This window comes from Chelonoidis abingdonii, chromosome 1 (assembly GCF_003597395.2).
Source record: "Chelonoidis abingdonii isolate Lonesome George chromosome 1, CheloAbing_2.0, whole genome shotgun sequence".
NCBI lineage: Eukaryota > Metazoa > Chordata > Testudines > Testudinidae > Chelonoidis > Chelonoidis abingdonii.
In genome coordinates this window covers 70,506,126-70,524,294 of record NC_133769.1, presented here as the reverse complement: position 1 = coordinate 70,524,294, position 18,169 = coordinate 70,506,126, and the positions used below count along the sequence as shown (strand labels likewise).

The 18,169-nt window shown below is 41.0% G+C and overlaps 1 protein-coding gene across 3 annotated transcripts in view; it reads left to right on the top strand.

Moving 5' to 3' along the window:
• Nucleotides 1-18,169, top strand: part of PTPRR (protein tyrosine phosphatase receptor type R) — a 231,716-nt gene that overhangs the window by 144,525 nt on the left and 69,022 nt on the right. For 2 of the 3 annotated variants that reach the window (XM_032803819.1, XM_075059923.1), the window contains exons 5-6: nt 2,544-2,654; nt 11,045-11,307. In XM_032803819.1, the coding sequence (XP_032659710.1) occupies nt 2,544-2,654; nt 11,045-11,307 (374 nt within the window). The remainder of the gene's footprint in view (nt 1-2,543; nt 2,655-11,044; nt 11,308-18,169) is intronic. The other variant, XM_032803820.2, reaches the window with a different exon arrangement.

Genomic DNA, 18,169 nt, shown 5'->3' with positions numbered 1-18,169 from the left:
TGGCCACAGCTGTTCTAGTTAATCTAAAGCAAACCTTCCTCCCTTGGCAGGGAATAAGGCCCCCTGCTAACACTCTTATGCTGCCCTCTGGCCATGCTGTATCACACACCCCTAAATTAACCATCGAATCAAATACTTATCTGTGTGTGCTGTATTCTATAAAGCTACATTCTGTGAATTGCACAGACTAGGTACTGAATGCTTCTGTCCCTCTCTACAACTAGAGAGAAGTAAATCTGTGTTGACTCAAAACAGCGGTGGCTGCTCTCAGTTATGTGTCCCTCTGTCCCTGTTGCTGTCAGTGCATACAAACTCCTCTGCTTGAATTCAACCAGAGCAGGGCTTTCCCCGTTTGGGAGGGCTCTAAGTCAAAGGAGTTTGTGCAGGTGTGTAACATTGTTCAGTATTGCAAGGTCCCAGGAGACCTAGCAGATTTCAGAGCATGAGTTACCTATGCTTCTGCTAGCATACCCAATGACAACTCAGCTCCAAACCATGCCCAGGGATCAGCATGGAGCAGAAGGCCCCCTTGAGTCTGCAGACCACACACCCACTCCCTCTATGAGACTCCTGAACTTTTCCCTCTGTGGTGATCAGGTGACTCCAAGTCTATAAAGTCAACCTCATAGAACATTTGCTTTAGGGATTCCTGTGTCTTCATTAGGGGCACATCTGTACTTGCAGCAGTGTGTGGAGTACACACTCTGCATGCCCAGCTGGTATGGATATAAATAGCTTTGTAGAGGAGAGGCACTGCTTAGGCAAGTAGAGAAGAAACACACCTGAATCCCTAGAGTATGTACACTACACAGTTCTTTGTGGGTATGCCTAAACTGCAGTTAAACACCTGTGGCTGGCCCATGTCAGCTGACTCAGGCTCCCAGGGCTCAGACTAAAGGGCTGTTTAATTGCAGTGCAGACATTTGGTCTTGGACTGGAGCCTGGGTTCTGAGATTGCAGGATCCCAGAGCCCTAAACATCTGCACCGCAGTTAAACAGCCCCTTAGCCTGAGCCCCTGGACCTTGAGTCAGCTGACACAGGCCAGCCCCACAGTGCTTCTCATCTCTACGCTGCTATTTTTAGCAGTGTACTATCCCCCTCCCTCCAAGGCTGATGCCTTTCCCTGCCTGAGTGAAAGCCTCCAGCAGCAGGGAAAGGCTCTGACAAGAGGGAGGTTGCAGGGAAATGCTTCAGAAGCTTTCTGCTGCCAGAGCCTTTTCCCCGCTATCTTCCCCCTGCTGGAGCTTTTCACAGCCACGTGTAGCTACACACCACAGTGAGTGTGGATAAAGCTTCCTCTTCACTGCAGTGTGTGGCTACACGTATCATACATGGTGCACAAGTGCAGACAAGGCCTAGGAAAGAAAGTTTGTTCTTAACTCAAGTTGATTAAATTGAGGAAAATCATAGTGAAGACGAGGCAATTTTTAGTTTTCACATGAATTAGTATGTTAAGTTACAGCCTAGGCTCCCTACAGGACTTTTCTATGAAAGGGGAGCATCGAGACTTCGGAAATGCGTATTGAAGACCTGATTTAAATACCTTCTTTTCTCTCAACTTGACAATTTTATTCAAGAAATATAATAAAGAAATAGACTGAGATTAGGAGTGTGACTTTCTGTAGTTATATGTACAACTTAATTTCTTTCAAGTCTATTTATATGTAATCTTTTTCCCTTTGAAACACACAAGTGAAGGTTGCATTTGCTGCAAGTATACACATCATATTCTGAATAATGTATTACAGTTGGACGGAGGATTCTATTAGAACCAAGTTTCAATTAAGCTTTTTTCCATTTGAAAATGTAGCCAAAATCTTATAATTTGATATTCCAACCAGGGTGTCACTGCAATAAAGACAGAATAAACATTATTTGTTTTTTATTTTATATTCCCCAACAGCTCTGCATTTTTCAGCGTACAGAGCTGCTTTAGAAATGTAATATCATTGGGAGTCCCTAAAGTTAGGAGATTGCTTGAAGTACAATCAGAATTTAATATGGAGGGGGGAGAGGTTGTTTTGGGTTTTTCTTTAGGTTAGAATGTCAGGGCTTTTCAGCTTATTAATACATCACGAGATTCTGTTTGCACCTGTTTTCACTTCTGTGTAAGGTGTAGATAGTACGTAGGCTAGTGTGTAGGTGTTGTGGGAGGAGACGCAGCAAAATGAGACAGCAATTTCCTCAGCACACATACGAGTATTACCCTCTTACCTGATGGGCCAGGTAGTTTCCAAGAAAGAATGAGTCTTGTTTACTTAGCTTCAGACCAATCCATTGCATCTGTGGGAAGATTACTTCAATAGTCACTAAGAAGATCTTAAAGCATCTCTGGGTGTGTTAGGATTATTGTGGCAACACGTATAGTTCAGCCTGTTTGCTTATTTTAGGTAGATATAGAACTGGCAGCGGTCAGAGCCATATACTATAGAATATATACTATAACAAATCTGAAATAATACATAGTGCCTGATAAGAACTCTTTAATCTGCGCATGTTTTTGTAGAATTTCAACCTTTTTTTTTTTTTTTTTGTAATAAAGAAAAATGTTTTGCAAGGCCAGCATGAAGCGGACAAAATCTGGAGCAAAGAAGGATTTTATGCAGTTGTCATATTTCTCAGCATCTTTGTGATTGTAGCAACATGTTTAATGGTAAGTCTGTTGCTTCACCTTCTTTCTGTTTTCATGTATGTATTGCTTACATCAGTCTGAAAGACAGAGTCCTGCCTCCTTTATTTTCATAAAATAGTCAGATGCTCAGCCTCTAAGTAACAGTAAGTAACTCTGATAGTGGTGGGAGGCCAAAGCCTGATGAGTAATAGAAATACTTATTATGTTTAGAATGTTTTATATCTGATATAAAATATCACTAATGGTAAACTTCAGAAATAATGGACATTTAACCATGCACAATAACCATGTAGTAATTAAATTGAGGGCTTCTAGTAACATGATAAACCATGAGAATGAAGCCTGAGTGAGTCGTTTACAGAGGTCACAGGAGCCCTCAATGTCACTACAGATTTCTAGTGTATTTTATTTTTTATATTATGTGGTAATAAAAAACACAACATTGACATAATACACTTTATACATGGTAATATGGTATTAGCACTGTGTAACAATATAATTACAATAAAATATGAATTTGACATTGAAAATATTGATACTACCACTATTCAGAAATGTAGTTAGGGATAAATGTGTTATTTAACTGCCCTTTTAATGTGACGTCTAACGTGATGCAGTATATGTCTGGTGGTCAGGTGTCTAGCCACAGGGTGTCCAGTGAACATCCTTGCCAATGAATGAACACTCCAATGAATGAAACTCAAAAAAATTTAAAGGCCCCTGAGTGCATTTTGACACTGGAGGTATTAAAGGGACACTCTGAAATCTTTTTCAATTTGATTTTGTTAAAAAAAAAAGAGGGAAACTGTCAGTTATAGCTTCAGAATCTGAATCATTCCCACTTTGTTAGGGCACGAGGAAGGCTCCACCGTCCCTGGGTCTCCAGGGCCATTCTTTGCAAGTTCCATAAGTTTTCTCTCTCTTGAGTAGTGTTCAGTGGAGGGATTCTTTTGGTTTGCCCCACTTTCATGTTCCTCCAGCTGCTCAAGAATGTGTTCATTCTTAACAGATGTCCCAAATATTTCCATCTTCTTTTCTGGATAACTTTACAGATAAGGAATTGTTGAACTCTGATGAATCTTGGCACTATTCATTCCATGAATACCTAGTACTTTTCAAACACACTTGCTTTCAAGGGCATTTAGATGTCTGTCTATATACCTTTGGATTTGCAGCTTTTACATCCATATGTTAAGATGGAAATAACATTTCAGATGAAGATTTGTTATTCGGTCTGTAAATTATAGACCTTTGATGACAAAATCTTACTTAATTTGGTAAAGCCTCTCTGAAGTTGGAGTGGGGGAGTTCTTGTTTTTTTCCCACCTGACAAAATATTAATCCTCCCTCTTCCCCTCCTGACGCCTCATTTCTTATTGAGAATAAAACACATTGCATCATCAAAGATGTAACTCTGGAAATAGGATGTGATAACTTTTTCTGTCTCTGCTGCCTAGCTGTTCACTTGGTGGAAGCAGAGTACAACACCTTGGACACCTCTTCCGCCTTCCTCCTTTTATCTACATAATCTCTGAATGCATAAGCATAAATTTAACACACATAAAATCACAAATTCTGCAGGCTACAAAATGTTGGGCCTTTACTGGGGTACCCAAAATGGCTATATTGGAATTATACTGCAGCTGTATATTTATCCCTAAATGCTTATTTCTGGGAGTGTCAAAGGTGCTGTTGGCCAAATCTGGATCTAGATTACTTGGAAGTGTCTCTTAAAATGTGAAGTGGAAACTAATTAGATGGGTGCACAATAGTGATTAGTGCAAGCTAGTTGAATTGTCTATGTTAATCCTTTGTTCTATAGAATTATTATGGAAATTATAAAACTGTACAGCCTTTTCTCTTAATTGGGTTTTACAAATCATATTTAACTGTACAGTTTTTACACTGACAAAAGATTGTGCGTTAAAAGTCTTTACATATTTTATTTTTAATTTCTCTGGAATTTAATAATGAACTGCAATAAGAAAACTCAAACCTATATTTTATTATGCAGTGTATTGCTATATACAGTAATACAGTACTACATGAGCTAAATTCAGACCAATAAATTGTTCCTCCCAGGCCACCCATTTATTTCTGTGACCCCCCATCACCAGAATAACTATGCTCTTTGTGTCTCAGAGGGATTCACCACCAGTGGTCCTCTTCTGCAGTTCAGACTATGGACTAATTTCTTCTGGGAGCTCCATACATCATTTATAACCTATTAAGCAACAAACTAATTAAGTGCAACTATTTAACAATGCTATTCTAAGGAGAACAGGTCTGTCTGTGATTTTTATTTTTAATAGATAATGGTTTGTTATAACACTAATCCTTTTTATAAATACTATATTTGATGGAGCAGGTTGAACTATTCATTTTGAATATTTCTTATGAATTCAGCCCCTTTTTGTTTTGAAATATTTCAAAAATGATCCAGATTTCTTAATGTGCTCTTTATTAATAGGTAATTATTAGACTACAGGTTACTTGTAGAGCTGGTTAACAAATGGGATAATTTTTTATTTAAAAAAAAGTGTCCCTTTTTCTTGTCAAAAGTTTTCAAATTCTGATTTTGAAAAACAGAATGACTTTTTTCAAACACAAAAAAGAAAAGATGAAAAAAAGTCACCTTTTTTTGTGTCAGTTGTGAGATTCAACATATTTTGACTGGCCCTAGTTGTTTATAAAAATGTAAGTTGTCATTCATTATTTTTGCAGGGTGGTTCTTATCAAAATCATGTGGTGTGGGGGGGTTTCTGCCACTTGATTGAATTTTAGAAACACTTTAATCAGGAGAATATTAAATAACACGAAATTCACTTGTCCTGTAAAAATTTTCACAATCGATCATTTGTTCTAAAGTTTGTGCAGCTTTTAGACTTCACAAAATTTTCAGGATATTCAAAAGCGCTATGATCATAGGAATATGCACAAATAATGTATGACCCCATACATCAAAGAAAACCAGACTTGGTCTTTTTATTCTTGAAAACATGAGATTAATTTTAAAAATACTGCATCATGGTAACATCTTATGTTCAGTGCTTAGTAGAATTGCTGAGGGAATAGTAGGAGATTAACCAAGTGTAGCCGGGCGGGCTCTCACCCCTGCGGCGCCTCCTCCTGGTCACTTCGGGAAGTAGCTCAAATTCCAGCTCGGAGCGCCCTCAGCAGGCTGGTGATCCGCCTTCTCCTACTGGCCCCGTGTCCCTTCCTGGACCCCGGTGCCCCTTTTATGTGGGGCTCTGCCCCCCTGGCAGTAACCCCTTCCTCTTTGGGGTTTCCCCTTCCTGGAAACCCTCCACCCTCTATCCCCACTTTGCTTCAGTGTAGGCTACTGCCAGTCATTGTCTAGCCCCACGCCCTGAGGCAGACTGCAGTATCAGCCACTCATCATCAGCAAAGGGGTTTGGACCTGCTGCCTTGGCCTACCCCTGGGTTGCACCCTACAACCCCAGTACCTCCTGGCCTAATTCTAAGCCACAGCCTGGGGCTTTCCAGGCAGGAGCTCCACAGCTCCTCTGCCTTTCCCCAGCACTGCTTTACCCTAGGTACCTGCTCTGGTTTTCAGCAGCCAGGCCCTTCTCCCTCTACAGGCAGAGGAAGACTCTCTGCCTTTGGTTTCCCTGGCCTTATTAGGCCCTGCCGCTTGGTTTGGGGCGTGGCCCCAGCTGCAGCCACTTTCTCAATCAGCCCAACTTAAAAGACTGCTTTCTCCAGCCCCGGCCCCTTCCCTGGGCTGTTTTTAACCCCCTTCAGGGCTGGAGCAGGGATCTACCCTGCTACACTAAGGATTTCTAGCTAGTCCAAGCGTTAGTTTCTCTTTCCAGGAGGCCTCGTTCAATTTTTCTTAAGTAAGCTTTATTGAGTGACTTAAGCAAAATCAAAACAATATACTTTTATTCTGAAGTAAGAGTGTCCACAGACATTCATGCACTGAAATAACAAAAGATATGAGTTAAAAATCAATTTGCCTGTGAAAATTAAGCTCTCTTTTGAGGTATTGTGGGCAGAAACAAAAGGTGTGAACTTCAGTGTATGTAGATTAGGCCTACTCATGACTCCATGTGGACCCAAGCAAGGAGGTGACAGGAAGAGGAGTTGCATTCTCATTGAGTTGTGTGTCTACAATAGGGCCCCCATATATGCAAAATTTAAAGATGTCCCACTGTGTCCTGGAAGCAACTCTTTAAAGATTAGGGATTTTTCTTCATATTTTTCAGTCATCCTGTATCTCTGTGTTAGTGTGTACCATTTATCCTAGTGTTCTGAGGTGGCTGTAGAGAACTGCCTTTCCTTAGCTCATGTGCTATAACAGGGTCAGACACCTTATGCCATGAAGGCTTTGTGTACACTCAGCCTTGACCTGAGTCTAAGCTTTCTTTAAACATGGCTGTAACTAAATTGGTTACTTGCATAGTTTTGTTGGCTATTGTTGTTAGAGCCAAACTGTTTTTAAAAACCATTTTTAAAAATACAGAATGCCTTTTTAAACACGGTTTTGATATGATTTTTCCCCATCCACACTGTTTGGGCAAACTGTGTTAGCAGAAACCATGTCTTAATGAAGACCAAACATGGTTCCTTAACTCATTTCACAGCTTGTTATTGGTGGGATCTAAATTTACTGGGTATTTTTTTTTTCTATGCTCAAATAGCAGAGTATTGGAGAGAGGTAGGAAATTATGCTAGTTTAGATGGACCCCAAAGACCTAACTGACTGTGCCTCCAAATGAGACATCACATTGAAAGAAAGCAATGTAAATATGTGATTTAAAATGTTGTGCCATGAATGGCAGAGTGATATTCCCATAATCAAGTATCTAGGAATGATCAGAAAGCAGAGAAGCCCAAAATGATTTGTAGGAGGAAAGTGGTTAGAATATCTCAAACATCTGTATTTATTTATCCATTATACCTGTTGGGTTTTGTAATACAATTAGGGCTATTTTCCTCCAAAGTGAGGAGGACCAAATCTTGCTCACTTTACTTATGTGATTTATTCTCTAACTCAATTAAATAAATATAGTGTTTACATATGTTACTGAGGCCTGCCTAATGGGTGAATTGCTCGTAAATGGGACAATTCCAAGCTCACACTGAAATATTAATCTTTGAATATTACCATGAAAACGGATGTACAAGATATATCCAGTCACACACATAGGGCTAGGCAGTGACAGGCCGTGACACAAGGGCTCGAGTGAGAGTACTCACGGAGCCTCACTGAGTGGAAGCACCATAAAAGTTCCTGGATTTGTGGCAAAGGGAAGTAGAAGGAACACATTATGTTCCTCAGTTACTCAGGAGTTTGTGGAATCCCCTGTAGACAGGGCTGGCTCCAGGCACCAGCTGAGCAAGCAGGTGCTTGGGGCGGCCAAGGGGAAGGGTCAGCATGTCGGGCTCTTCGGCGGCAATTCGGCAGTGGGTCCCTCAGTCCCTCTCGGAGGGAAGGACCTGCTCTCAAACTGCCGCCAAAGAATAAAGCCACGCGGTGAAGCTGCCGCCAATTGCGATGGCGGCTTTTTTTTTTTCCCCAACGCTTGGGGCGGCAAAAACCCTGGAGCCAGCTCTGCCTGTAGATACTGCAGGCCAGAGGGATTTCCTAAGGTCTGGGAGGATGAAAAAGACACTGAGCTGGAGATTGCAAAACTATACGTATTTTGCTGATACTGGGACTCGCTTAAAATTATTTATATCACTTACATTTTCAAATATATTGATTTAAATTACAACACAGAATACAAAGTGTACAGTGCTCACGTTATATTAGTTTTATTAGAAATATTTGCACTGTAAAAATGATAAATAAGAAATAGTATTTTTCAATTCATCACATCCAAGTACTGTAAAATGCAATCTCTTTAACATGAAAGTGCAACTTATAAATGTAGAATTTTTTTGTTACATAATTGCATTCAAAAACAAAACAATGCAAAACTTTAGAGCCTACAGGTCCACTCAGTCCTCCTTCTTGTTCAGTCAATTGTTAAGACAAACAAGTTTGTTTACATTTACGGGAGATAATGCTGCCCATGTCTTATTTACAATGTCACCAGAAAGGGAGAACAGGCATTTGTATGGCACTTTTGTAGCTGGCATTGCAAGGTATATACATGGCAGATATGCTAAACATTTGAATGCCCCTACATACTTCGGCCACCATTCCAGAGGACGTGCTTCCATGTTGATGATGCTCATTAAAAATAACGTGTTAATTAAATTTGTAACTCCTTGGGGGAGAATTATATGTCTCCGGCTCTGTTTTACCTGCATTCTGCCATATATTTCATGTTTTAGCAGTCTCGGATGATGATCCGGCACATGTTGTTCATTTTAAGAACACATTCACTGCAGATTTGACAAAACGCAAAAAAGGAACCAATGTGAGATTTCTAAAGATAGCTACAGCACTCAACCCAAAGTTTAAGAATCTGAAGTGCCTTCCAAAATCTGAGAGGGACGGGGTGTGGCGGATGCTTTCACAAGTCTGAAAAGTCCGATGCAGTCACAAGTCCGATGCAGAAACTACAGAACCCAAACCACCAAAAATGAAAATCAACCTTCTGCTGGTGGCATCTGACTAAGATGATAAAAATGAATATGCATTGGGCTGTGCTGCTTTGGATTGTTATCGAGCATAACTTGTCATCAGCATGGACACATGTCCTCTGGTATGGTGGTTGAAGAATGAAGGGACATATGAATCTTTAGCACATTTGGCACGTAAATATCTTGTGACACCAGCTACAACAGTGCCATGCAAATACCTGTCCTCACTTTCAGGTGACATTGTACACAAGAAGCAGGCAGTATTATCTCCGGCTAAGGTAAACAAACTTGTTAGTCTTAGCGATCGGCTGAACAAGAAGCAGGACTGAGTGGACTTGTAGGCTCTAAAGTTTTACATTGTTTTGTTTTTTAATGTAGTTATTTTTGTACATAATTCTATATTTGTAAGTTCAACTTTCATGATAGAGATTGCACTACAATACTTGTATTAGGTGAATTGAAAAATATGATTTCTTTTGTTTTTTATAATGCAAATATTTGTAATCAAAAATATAAACTGGGCACTGTACATTTTGTATTCTGTGTTGTAATGGAAGTCAAAATATTTGAAAATGTAGAAAACATCCAAAAATATTTAAATAAATGGTATTCTGTTATTGTTTAACAGCATGATTAATTTTTTTAAAATGGATTACAGCCCTATTTGTTACAGAGACATGATAGTGCTTACCTTATTTAAGTTTCATAGATTTTCTTCTTTTTTAAAAAACACTAGAAGGGATCATCTAAAATGACACAACCGCAGCTCAGAAGAGCTTGTTTCTTCTTCCAAAAACAGTAAATCCATAGCTGCTAAAGAGACATAGTGTCGGGATCCTATGCAATGGCAAAAATGGGGCTCTTGTTACCTTCACAGTCACTGCCAAGCCAGTGTATCTTTGACATGGAACTCCGAGGTCAGCAGAGCAGAATCCAGAATTAATATGACATTATGAAAAGTAGTTACTACAGATAGCTGATACCCAAGGGGCAATGAATTGATAGTGGAATCCAGATTAGATGAAGTTTTTAGATGTTAACATTTTGGTTATTGTAAAAACACAAGTTTTAAATTTTGAAATGGCACCAGTCCACAATCAGCTGAACCTATTCTGCATATGTTGGGTTTTATTAAGGATCATTCTGTACTTCTTGGTAGAGAAGATTTTAAAATGTCTCAAACTACAAGAAATCTACTGTCTACCTTCCCCAAGGAAACAAACAAAAATGTTTAGAGTCAAAATGAATCCTGGAGTGATTTTTTGAAGTATTATAAACCTGAAGTGCTGAAATAATAGCACAATAGTGCTGCAAAGGTGACCTTGTAAAATTATTCTATTCTGGTAACAGTTCTTTGTACAATGAGTAAACAAGTATTTTGAAACTCTAAAACAAATTTAGGACATTAGTTAGAGAGAGATGAGTCTGGATGTTTCATAAGCTTCAGATGATATATTGCACTATTGTATTTTTGGTGTTAATATTTTGTGAAACTTTCTATAATTACTTTGTTTACCAGTATTTCTTTCTATACAATGATTTTTGTGACAACTATCTCCCATTATGTTTTATTTATCTCTTTAATAATACAACTACAGTAACTGTATTAAAAATTATTATTAGTTAGCAATGAGAACTGCTAAAACCTCCTACTACCTGTGTGCCAGTCGTGGTTTATATAATAGAAATATTTACCCTTTTTTTGGGAAATTCTTCAGCCCACAAGTTGTGGAATCCTTCTAGAAATCATTCATGTTATATAGATCAATCCTAAGCATTTGTAATTCTTCCTTTACTTTGTTTACACAGTAGTTGGGATAAAAATTAATACTCTTTCCTTTCTGTTTCTATAGGTTCTGTACAGATTAAAGGAAAAAATTCAGTTCTCACTGCGACAAGATAAGGAGAAAAAACAGGAGATCCATCTTTCACCCATTCCCCTGCAGACAACTCGGTCTGAGTACAAGACAGCAAACAGAATGGTCCAACCTGAGCAGGCTCCTAAAGTTGTTAATGTCATAGTGGACCCCCGAGGCCAATGTGTTCCTGAGATCAAACCTCCACTCTCTGCCAGTCCATCGCCTTTCAAAATGAAACCTGTGGGCCTTCAAGAAAGGTAGGATTATGCCCCAGCACACTCAATATTTACTGTCTCATTTTAAGATCTTGTAGGATAGTTTGATGTGCACCTCCTCCTTCAGAGAAGCACTAAAATATGCCCATCGAACACACTGACTGCCTTTGACATACATTTTAAAACACAGGAACGTTGGAGAATACGAAGTAATAATCGACCAAAGCAGCAACACTTCTTTTCCCTCGCACCCTGTCACACATTTGATCATCAGTCACATGAATTGTTTAATTCCTCCCCCATCATACTTCCCACCAGACAGAAATCCCAGCCTGAGTTGCCTCAGGATATGTCTACAGGGCAATCAAATACCTGCAGCTGGCCTGTGTCATTTGACTCAGGCTTGGACTAGTGGGCTGTTTAATTATGATGTTCAGGATTGGAGTGGACCCTGGGCTCTAGAACCCTCCCCCCCATCACAGGGTTCCAGAGCCTGAGTCCAGCCCAAGCCCAAATCATTTACATCCCAATCAAACAGCCTCGTAGCTAGGTTTGACAACTTTCTGATTGCAGAAAACTAAACACCCTCGCTCCCTCAGTCATTTTCACCAGGCTGGGTAAGGGATTGGGGTCTGGGAGGGAGTGAGGGCTCTGGGCTGGGGGTGCAGGCTCTGGAGTGAGGCCAAAAATGAGAGGTTCAGGGTGATGGTGGCTCCGGGCTGGGGGGTTCAGAGTGCGAGAGGGGATGCGGGCCTAGGGAGGGAGTTTGGGTGTGAGAAGGAGCTCAGGGCTGTGGCAGGAGGTTGGAGTGCGGGGAGGAGGAGAGAGAGCTCCAGCTGGGGGTGCGGGCTCTAGTGTGGGGCCAGGAATGAGGGGTTTGGGGTCTAGGAGGGAACTCTAGGCTGGGGGGTTCACAATGAGGCAGAGGATACAGGCTCTGGGTGGGAGTTTAGGTGCAGAGGGGGGCTCAGGGCTGGGGCAGGGGGGTTGGGGTGTTGGAGGGGTTTCAGGGTGCAAACGCCAGGCAGCACTTACCTTAAGTGGCTCCCAGAAGCAGCTGGCATTTCTCTCCGGCTCCTAGGCAGAGGCTCAGCCACGCGGCTCTGTGCACCACCCCCATCCGCAGGCACCACCCCCGTAGCTCCCATTGGCAGCAGTTCCTGCCCAATGGGAGCTGCAGAGTCAGCGCTCGAGACAGGGGCAGCACATAGAGCATCCATAGCCACACCTCTCCTAGGAGCAGAGGGAAATGCCAGCGGCTTCTGGGAGCTGCACAGAGTCAAGGCAGGCAGAGAGCCTGCCTTAGCCTTGCTGTACCACCAACTAGAGTTTTAATGGCCTGTTGGCGGTGCAGCACCAGGTGCTCCAGTCGTAAACTGTACACCTGGCAACTCTGTCCGTAGCTCGAGTCAGCTGACACAGGCCAGCTAAGTGTGTTTGATTGCAGTGTAGACGTAGTCTCAGGTCACAATTCCAACCTTTCCTTTGCATCCTGCAAAGCCTTACTGGGCATTGGCATCTGAGGGCAACTAATACCTTTGGGGCTGCAAACAGGCTAAATCAAAAGCTCAGAGAACTGCCCCGTCAACTCTGAAACCTCTCTACCCCAAATAGACCACAACATAGGGGCAGTGCCATGGCATGGGGGTTGCAATATGGAGGCACTATGTAGGGTGTGCCTAATGCCTTGGCTTTCTTTAGTTTGGCGTTGCACTGCTCTCTGCCATTACCTTGTTCTCCCTCTTTTGGTCTGTTGATTTACTGGCTGCGTATTATTCAAAAAATCCCAGTTTGTGAACTCTCTAGGGTGGGGACTGTCTTCATGGTGTACGAGGGCACCCTAATCCTTGTCTGGGTTCCTTAGGCATGACTGCAGTATAACTAATCAACATAATCCAGTCAGGAAGGCTTGATCTGCCCCCATAAGCAAGAATGTCAGGGGTACAATTCCCTCTCTCTTGATGTCACTCATCAAATGGGTGACCCCACTGTCATATTTGGCAGCAAGGGGGGAATCTGTGACTCCACCTCTTGAGGAGGGGATAGAGATTGGGCAATAGCAGAGAAGCACTATGACTTCTGCCTGCAGGGCTCCCCACTCACACAGATGTACCACTCTACGTAAAGCTGCTGGGGAATTTTTTGATAAATTGTTTTTGCCCCCAAAATGCCAGTTCATCAAAACTAAAACGCTTCATGAAACAGGGTTGGTTTTGGCAGATCTCCCAATTCAGAAGGAGGGGGAGGGAACTTTGAAATTGGTAACATGGGACATTGTGACATTTTCAAACTAGAAATAAGCAGTTTTTTGAGTCAAAGTGACTTTTCGTTTCAAACTTTTAGTAAATTTAGACCAAAAAAGTGAAAAAAAACCCCCACTGAAATCAAATGAAACATTTTTGAAATTGAAAAGTTTCCATTGATTGGAACCTTTTATTTATTTACTTGGTTGGTTGGCTGGATTTTTGGTTTATGACAGTTTTCAAGATTTCGACTTTTTGTCAAGATCTGAGACAGACAAAACTTTAGAAATCTCAAAAATTCTCACTGAATGGGAAAATTTATGTGAATTTATGGTCCCCTTTGTGTAAAATTCCAGGTTTTTGTATTCTAACGAAGGAACCACACTCAAACTTTGGTTCCTTAGCACCCCGCCACTTGTCTGTGAAAACCTTATACTTTGCTTGGTTCTGTTCAACTGTTTTTCTCACCTCATCCTCGTTTGGGGCATTGGGTCATGCCTTTAACAATCCAGCAATGTTCAGTTTAGTATTCATCTGTTTCCCATGCAGTAACTCTGTGGTTGATCTTTGCATTGTGGCATGTCATGTAGCCCCGTATGCTTGAAAGAAATCAGTAGTGAAGGGTATCCACAATCGCCCTTCCAGTTTAGCTGTTTGCAAACTCTCTTTCAAACTTCTGTTAAACTGTTCGATTTCCCTGTTGGCTTGAGGGTAATACAGGGATGACATTCTGTGTAAAATGTTCCTCTCTGCTAGAAAGGTTTCAAACTCCAGAGAAGTAAATTGACTACCATTATCTGAAACCAGTTCTTTGGGGTTACCTTCCCTGCTAAAAACTGAAGAAAGGAACTTAATTACTGTAACAAAAGAGATTTGCGATGTAAACACTACCTCAGGCCATTTACTGAAATAGTCTATTAAAGAGATGGCATAATGACAGTGAATTGGAGCAGTACTACAATGTCAATCACCACTTTTTCCCATGGAGATTCAGGAAGAGGAACAGGCTGTAATGGAAGGGTACATGTCATTGCTGTCTAATCATGCATTTGGCAAGTGACACAGGATTTTATGAGTGCTTCAGTTTGAGAGTCCATGCCTGGCCACCAATACAGATCCCATAGTCATTGTTTGGTTCTGACAATTTTTTGATGAGTATCGTGTGCCACGGGTATAAGTTTTGACTGTAATTCTTCTGGAACAAGTAGCCAATGTGTTCCTCGTAGCACACAGCCATCGAGCAAACAAAGTTCATCCCGAACTCTAAAATAAGGCAGCAAAACTGAGTCAAGGTTTTTAGGGTTACTAGGCCATCTCTTTGTCAGAAATTCCTGTAGTTTTTGTTGAATTGGACGTGCTGAACAAGAAGCTTGAAATTGTTCTCCTGTAACTGCAGTAAGAGTGCACTAAGAGTGTAATAAGCACAACTTCTACATCCTCATCCTCCTGTGGACCATCTGGTGAAGGCAAAGGCAGGTGAGAAAGACAATCAGCTACCACATTTTTGTTTCCAGGCTTGTATGTCAGGTCATAATTGAAAGAGAGTAGTCTTGCAAACCATCTAGCAATACAATATCCTGCTCTTCCCAGTCCTTTCGTGGTGAGCAACGTCATCAAAGGGTTGTGGTCTGTGCGCAACTTGACGTGCAGCCCCACAGGTAAGTTTTCCATTTTTCAGTAGCCCAGACACAAGCAAGTGCTTCTTTTTCGACTATAGAATGTTTTCTCTCAGCATTACTCAGTGTCCTTGAAGCAAATGCAACAGTCCTCTCTGTGTTGTCCTCATGAAGTTGTGTGAGGACGGCCCCAAGTCCATAATCAGAAGCATTAGCAGTTACAACTGTGGACAATGTGGGACTGAATAATGCAAGTACTGGCCTATGTACAATCAAGTCTTTCCCCGTTTTGAAACTAGCTTGTGCATCTGTTGTCCACACTAAGGTTGAACTTCTCTGTAGTAATTCTTGTAATGGTTCAATGACAGAAGCATAATTGAGAATGAATTTTGCATACCAGGAGGTAAGACACAAGAAGGAATGTAAGGTTTGCAAATCTGTTGGAGGAGGAGCATTTGAAATTGCCAGAATATGATCTGGATCAGGTTTTAGTCCAGCCTGTGAAATTGTATGCCCCAGAAAGGAGAGTTCAATTTGTCTAAATTTACATTTGGACCTATTGAGCTTGAGGCCTGCTTTGCTGATGCAGTTTAGTACAGACTGCAGGTTATGATATAAATGAAACATTTTTGAAATGAAAGTTTCCGATGATGGAACCTTTATTTATTTACTTGGTTGGTTTGTGGATTTTTGGTTTATGACAGTTTTCAAGATTTCGACTTTTTAATGTCAAGATCTGAGACAGAACAAAACTTCATGAAATCTCAAAAATTCTCACTGAATGGGGAAAATTATGGAATTTAGGTCCCCTTTGTGTAAATTCCAGGTTTTTGATTCTAACGAAGAACTGTCATGCTCCTCAGTGGTATTTCCAAACACGATAATATCATCCAAATAGCACTGAACTCCATGTTGATTCTTCAGAATCAATGACATCATTTTTTGGAAGGCACTTGGGGCTGATGTGAGACCATATGGAACACGTTTAAAATGAAATAGTCCCTCATGTGTAATAAATGCTGTGAGGTCTCTGCTATCTTCATGAAATATAACCTGGTGGTATGTGCTCTGCAAATCAAGAGTAGAAAACAACTTTGCTCCATGGAGTTCTGCAAATACTTCTATGTGAGGAAGAGGATGGCTGTCAATCACAATAGCTTTATTTGGCTCCTTTAAGCCCACACAAAGATGAATGCCTCCACCCTTCTTCTGCATCACCACTATAGGAGAAACCCGTTCTGAGGAATTAATATCTTCAATAATGTCCTTTTGAACAAGTTTTCTAAGTTCCTCTGAAAGAGCTTCCCTGACTGAAAATGGTAAGTGCTGCAATTTCTGTCATACAGGCATCACATTATTCTGCATTTTAACTTTTATGCAGAAATCGATAAGCACAGCCAAGCTTCTCCTCAACCTGGTGTTGAGTCCCAGCTGAAACTGGTGTGTGTACCACAAGAGTGCTTTGCTGAGGAAGATCAATTCATCCATTAAGTACCCTGAGATTTAAAGCAGCTAATAAACCTCTGCCAAGGATAGGTGTGCCTTTGTGAACAATGTAGAACTCTGCAGTTATACAGCAATCACCAAAAGTAACTATTGCTGGCAGGCAGCCATGTACTGGAATATGATTTTTCAAATAGCACATCAACAGAAGTTTGGGTTCAGTAAGAAGTACATCATTAAAGTAAAGCAAATAGATGGAATAAGGTAGTATAGATACTGCTGAGCCAGTGTCCAACATTAGCTGAATAGAGTGTGATTTGCCTGACGGTATGGTGGAAAAGTTTACAGTGCACTTTATCTGTTTTGGAATATGTGCACTAGTGGTTTTGTCCACGTTCAGCACAGTAACATCTGGTATTGTAACTGCATGCACCTGTTGATTGAACTGGCATTTAGACATACTTCAACAAAATGTCCAATCTTTTTGCAATGATTGCACTGAGCTACTTTTGCTGGACATCCTCTGTAGTTTGCAAGGTGTTGTGGGGATCCACAGCAAAAGCATGCTTTTACTGTATTTTGAATTTTCTGATTCAGTGACTTTTCACTAGTTTTCCTCCTGCAATTGTTTCTCTGCAGCGATAGTGAACTTTTCTTCAAAGGAGTCACAGCCTGGACTGTGCATCCTGTATCCCTGCTCATTATTTTGGCTTTAGCTGTAGCTAACTCAATCTGAGTAGCAATGGTTATTACTTTTTCTAGTGTAAGTTGTGATTCTAGAAGTAAGCATTCTCTTACACAAAGCATAGCTCTTTTCTCAATGAGCTGGTCTCTAATCATCTCATCTGCCATATTCCCAAAGTCACAGGTTACAATCAGACTCCTCAGGGAAGCAATATACTGCATTATAGTCTCCCCCCATTTCTGCTCATGCTGGAGAAATCTGTAGCGATTAGCTACTACATTCACTTTGGGCACAAAAATTTCTTTAATGCAGTGAGTGTAGTTTCATATTTATCATCTGTAAGGGGAAAAGTGTAAAATATGCACTGCCCTTCTGATCCAAGGCAGTGGATTAGCAGAACATGCTTTCTTACTTCAGAAATCTCTGTAGCGCTGATTGCAAGCAGATAAGTCTCAAACATATGGATCCAGGCAGTAAAAGCAACTGGAGGCTCACCTGGGCTTTGCAGAAAGGGTGAAGATGGGTTCAGAGGCAGAAGATCCATCCTCATTGCCAAAATGTTGTATCAACCAAGCAAGGTACTAACAACTTCAACAGGATTTTATTTTTACAGTAGAAACCTTGGACCAAGCTGCTGCTGCACCCTCTGTAACTCTCACTCAGCCTCCTCAACTCCTCCCCCTCCTTCCTGTTTCCTGTCCTTTCAGACTCCCAACAGCCAGTGCTCCAGTTCTAATAATTACAAGCACATCTAAACACCACACAGAGCTTACTTTAAAGGAAGATCAAAACTTGTGTGATATGAGTCTATAAGATGCCACAGGACTCTTTGCTGCTTTTACAGATCCAGACTAACATGGCTACCCCTCTGATACTTGTGATATGAGACTTACTTACATCTGAACTATGGGCTTTGT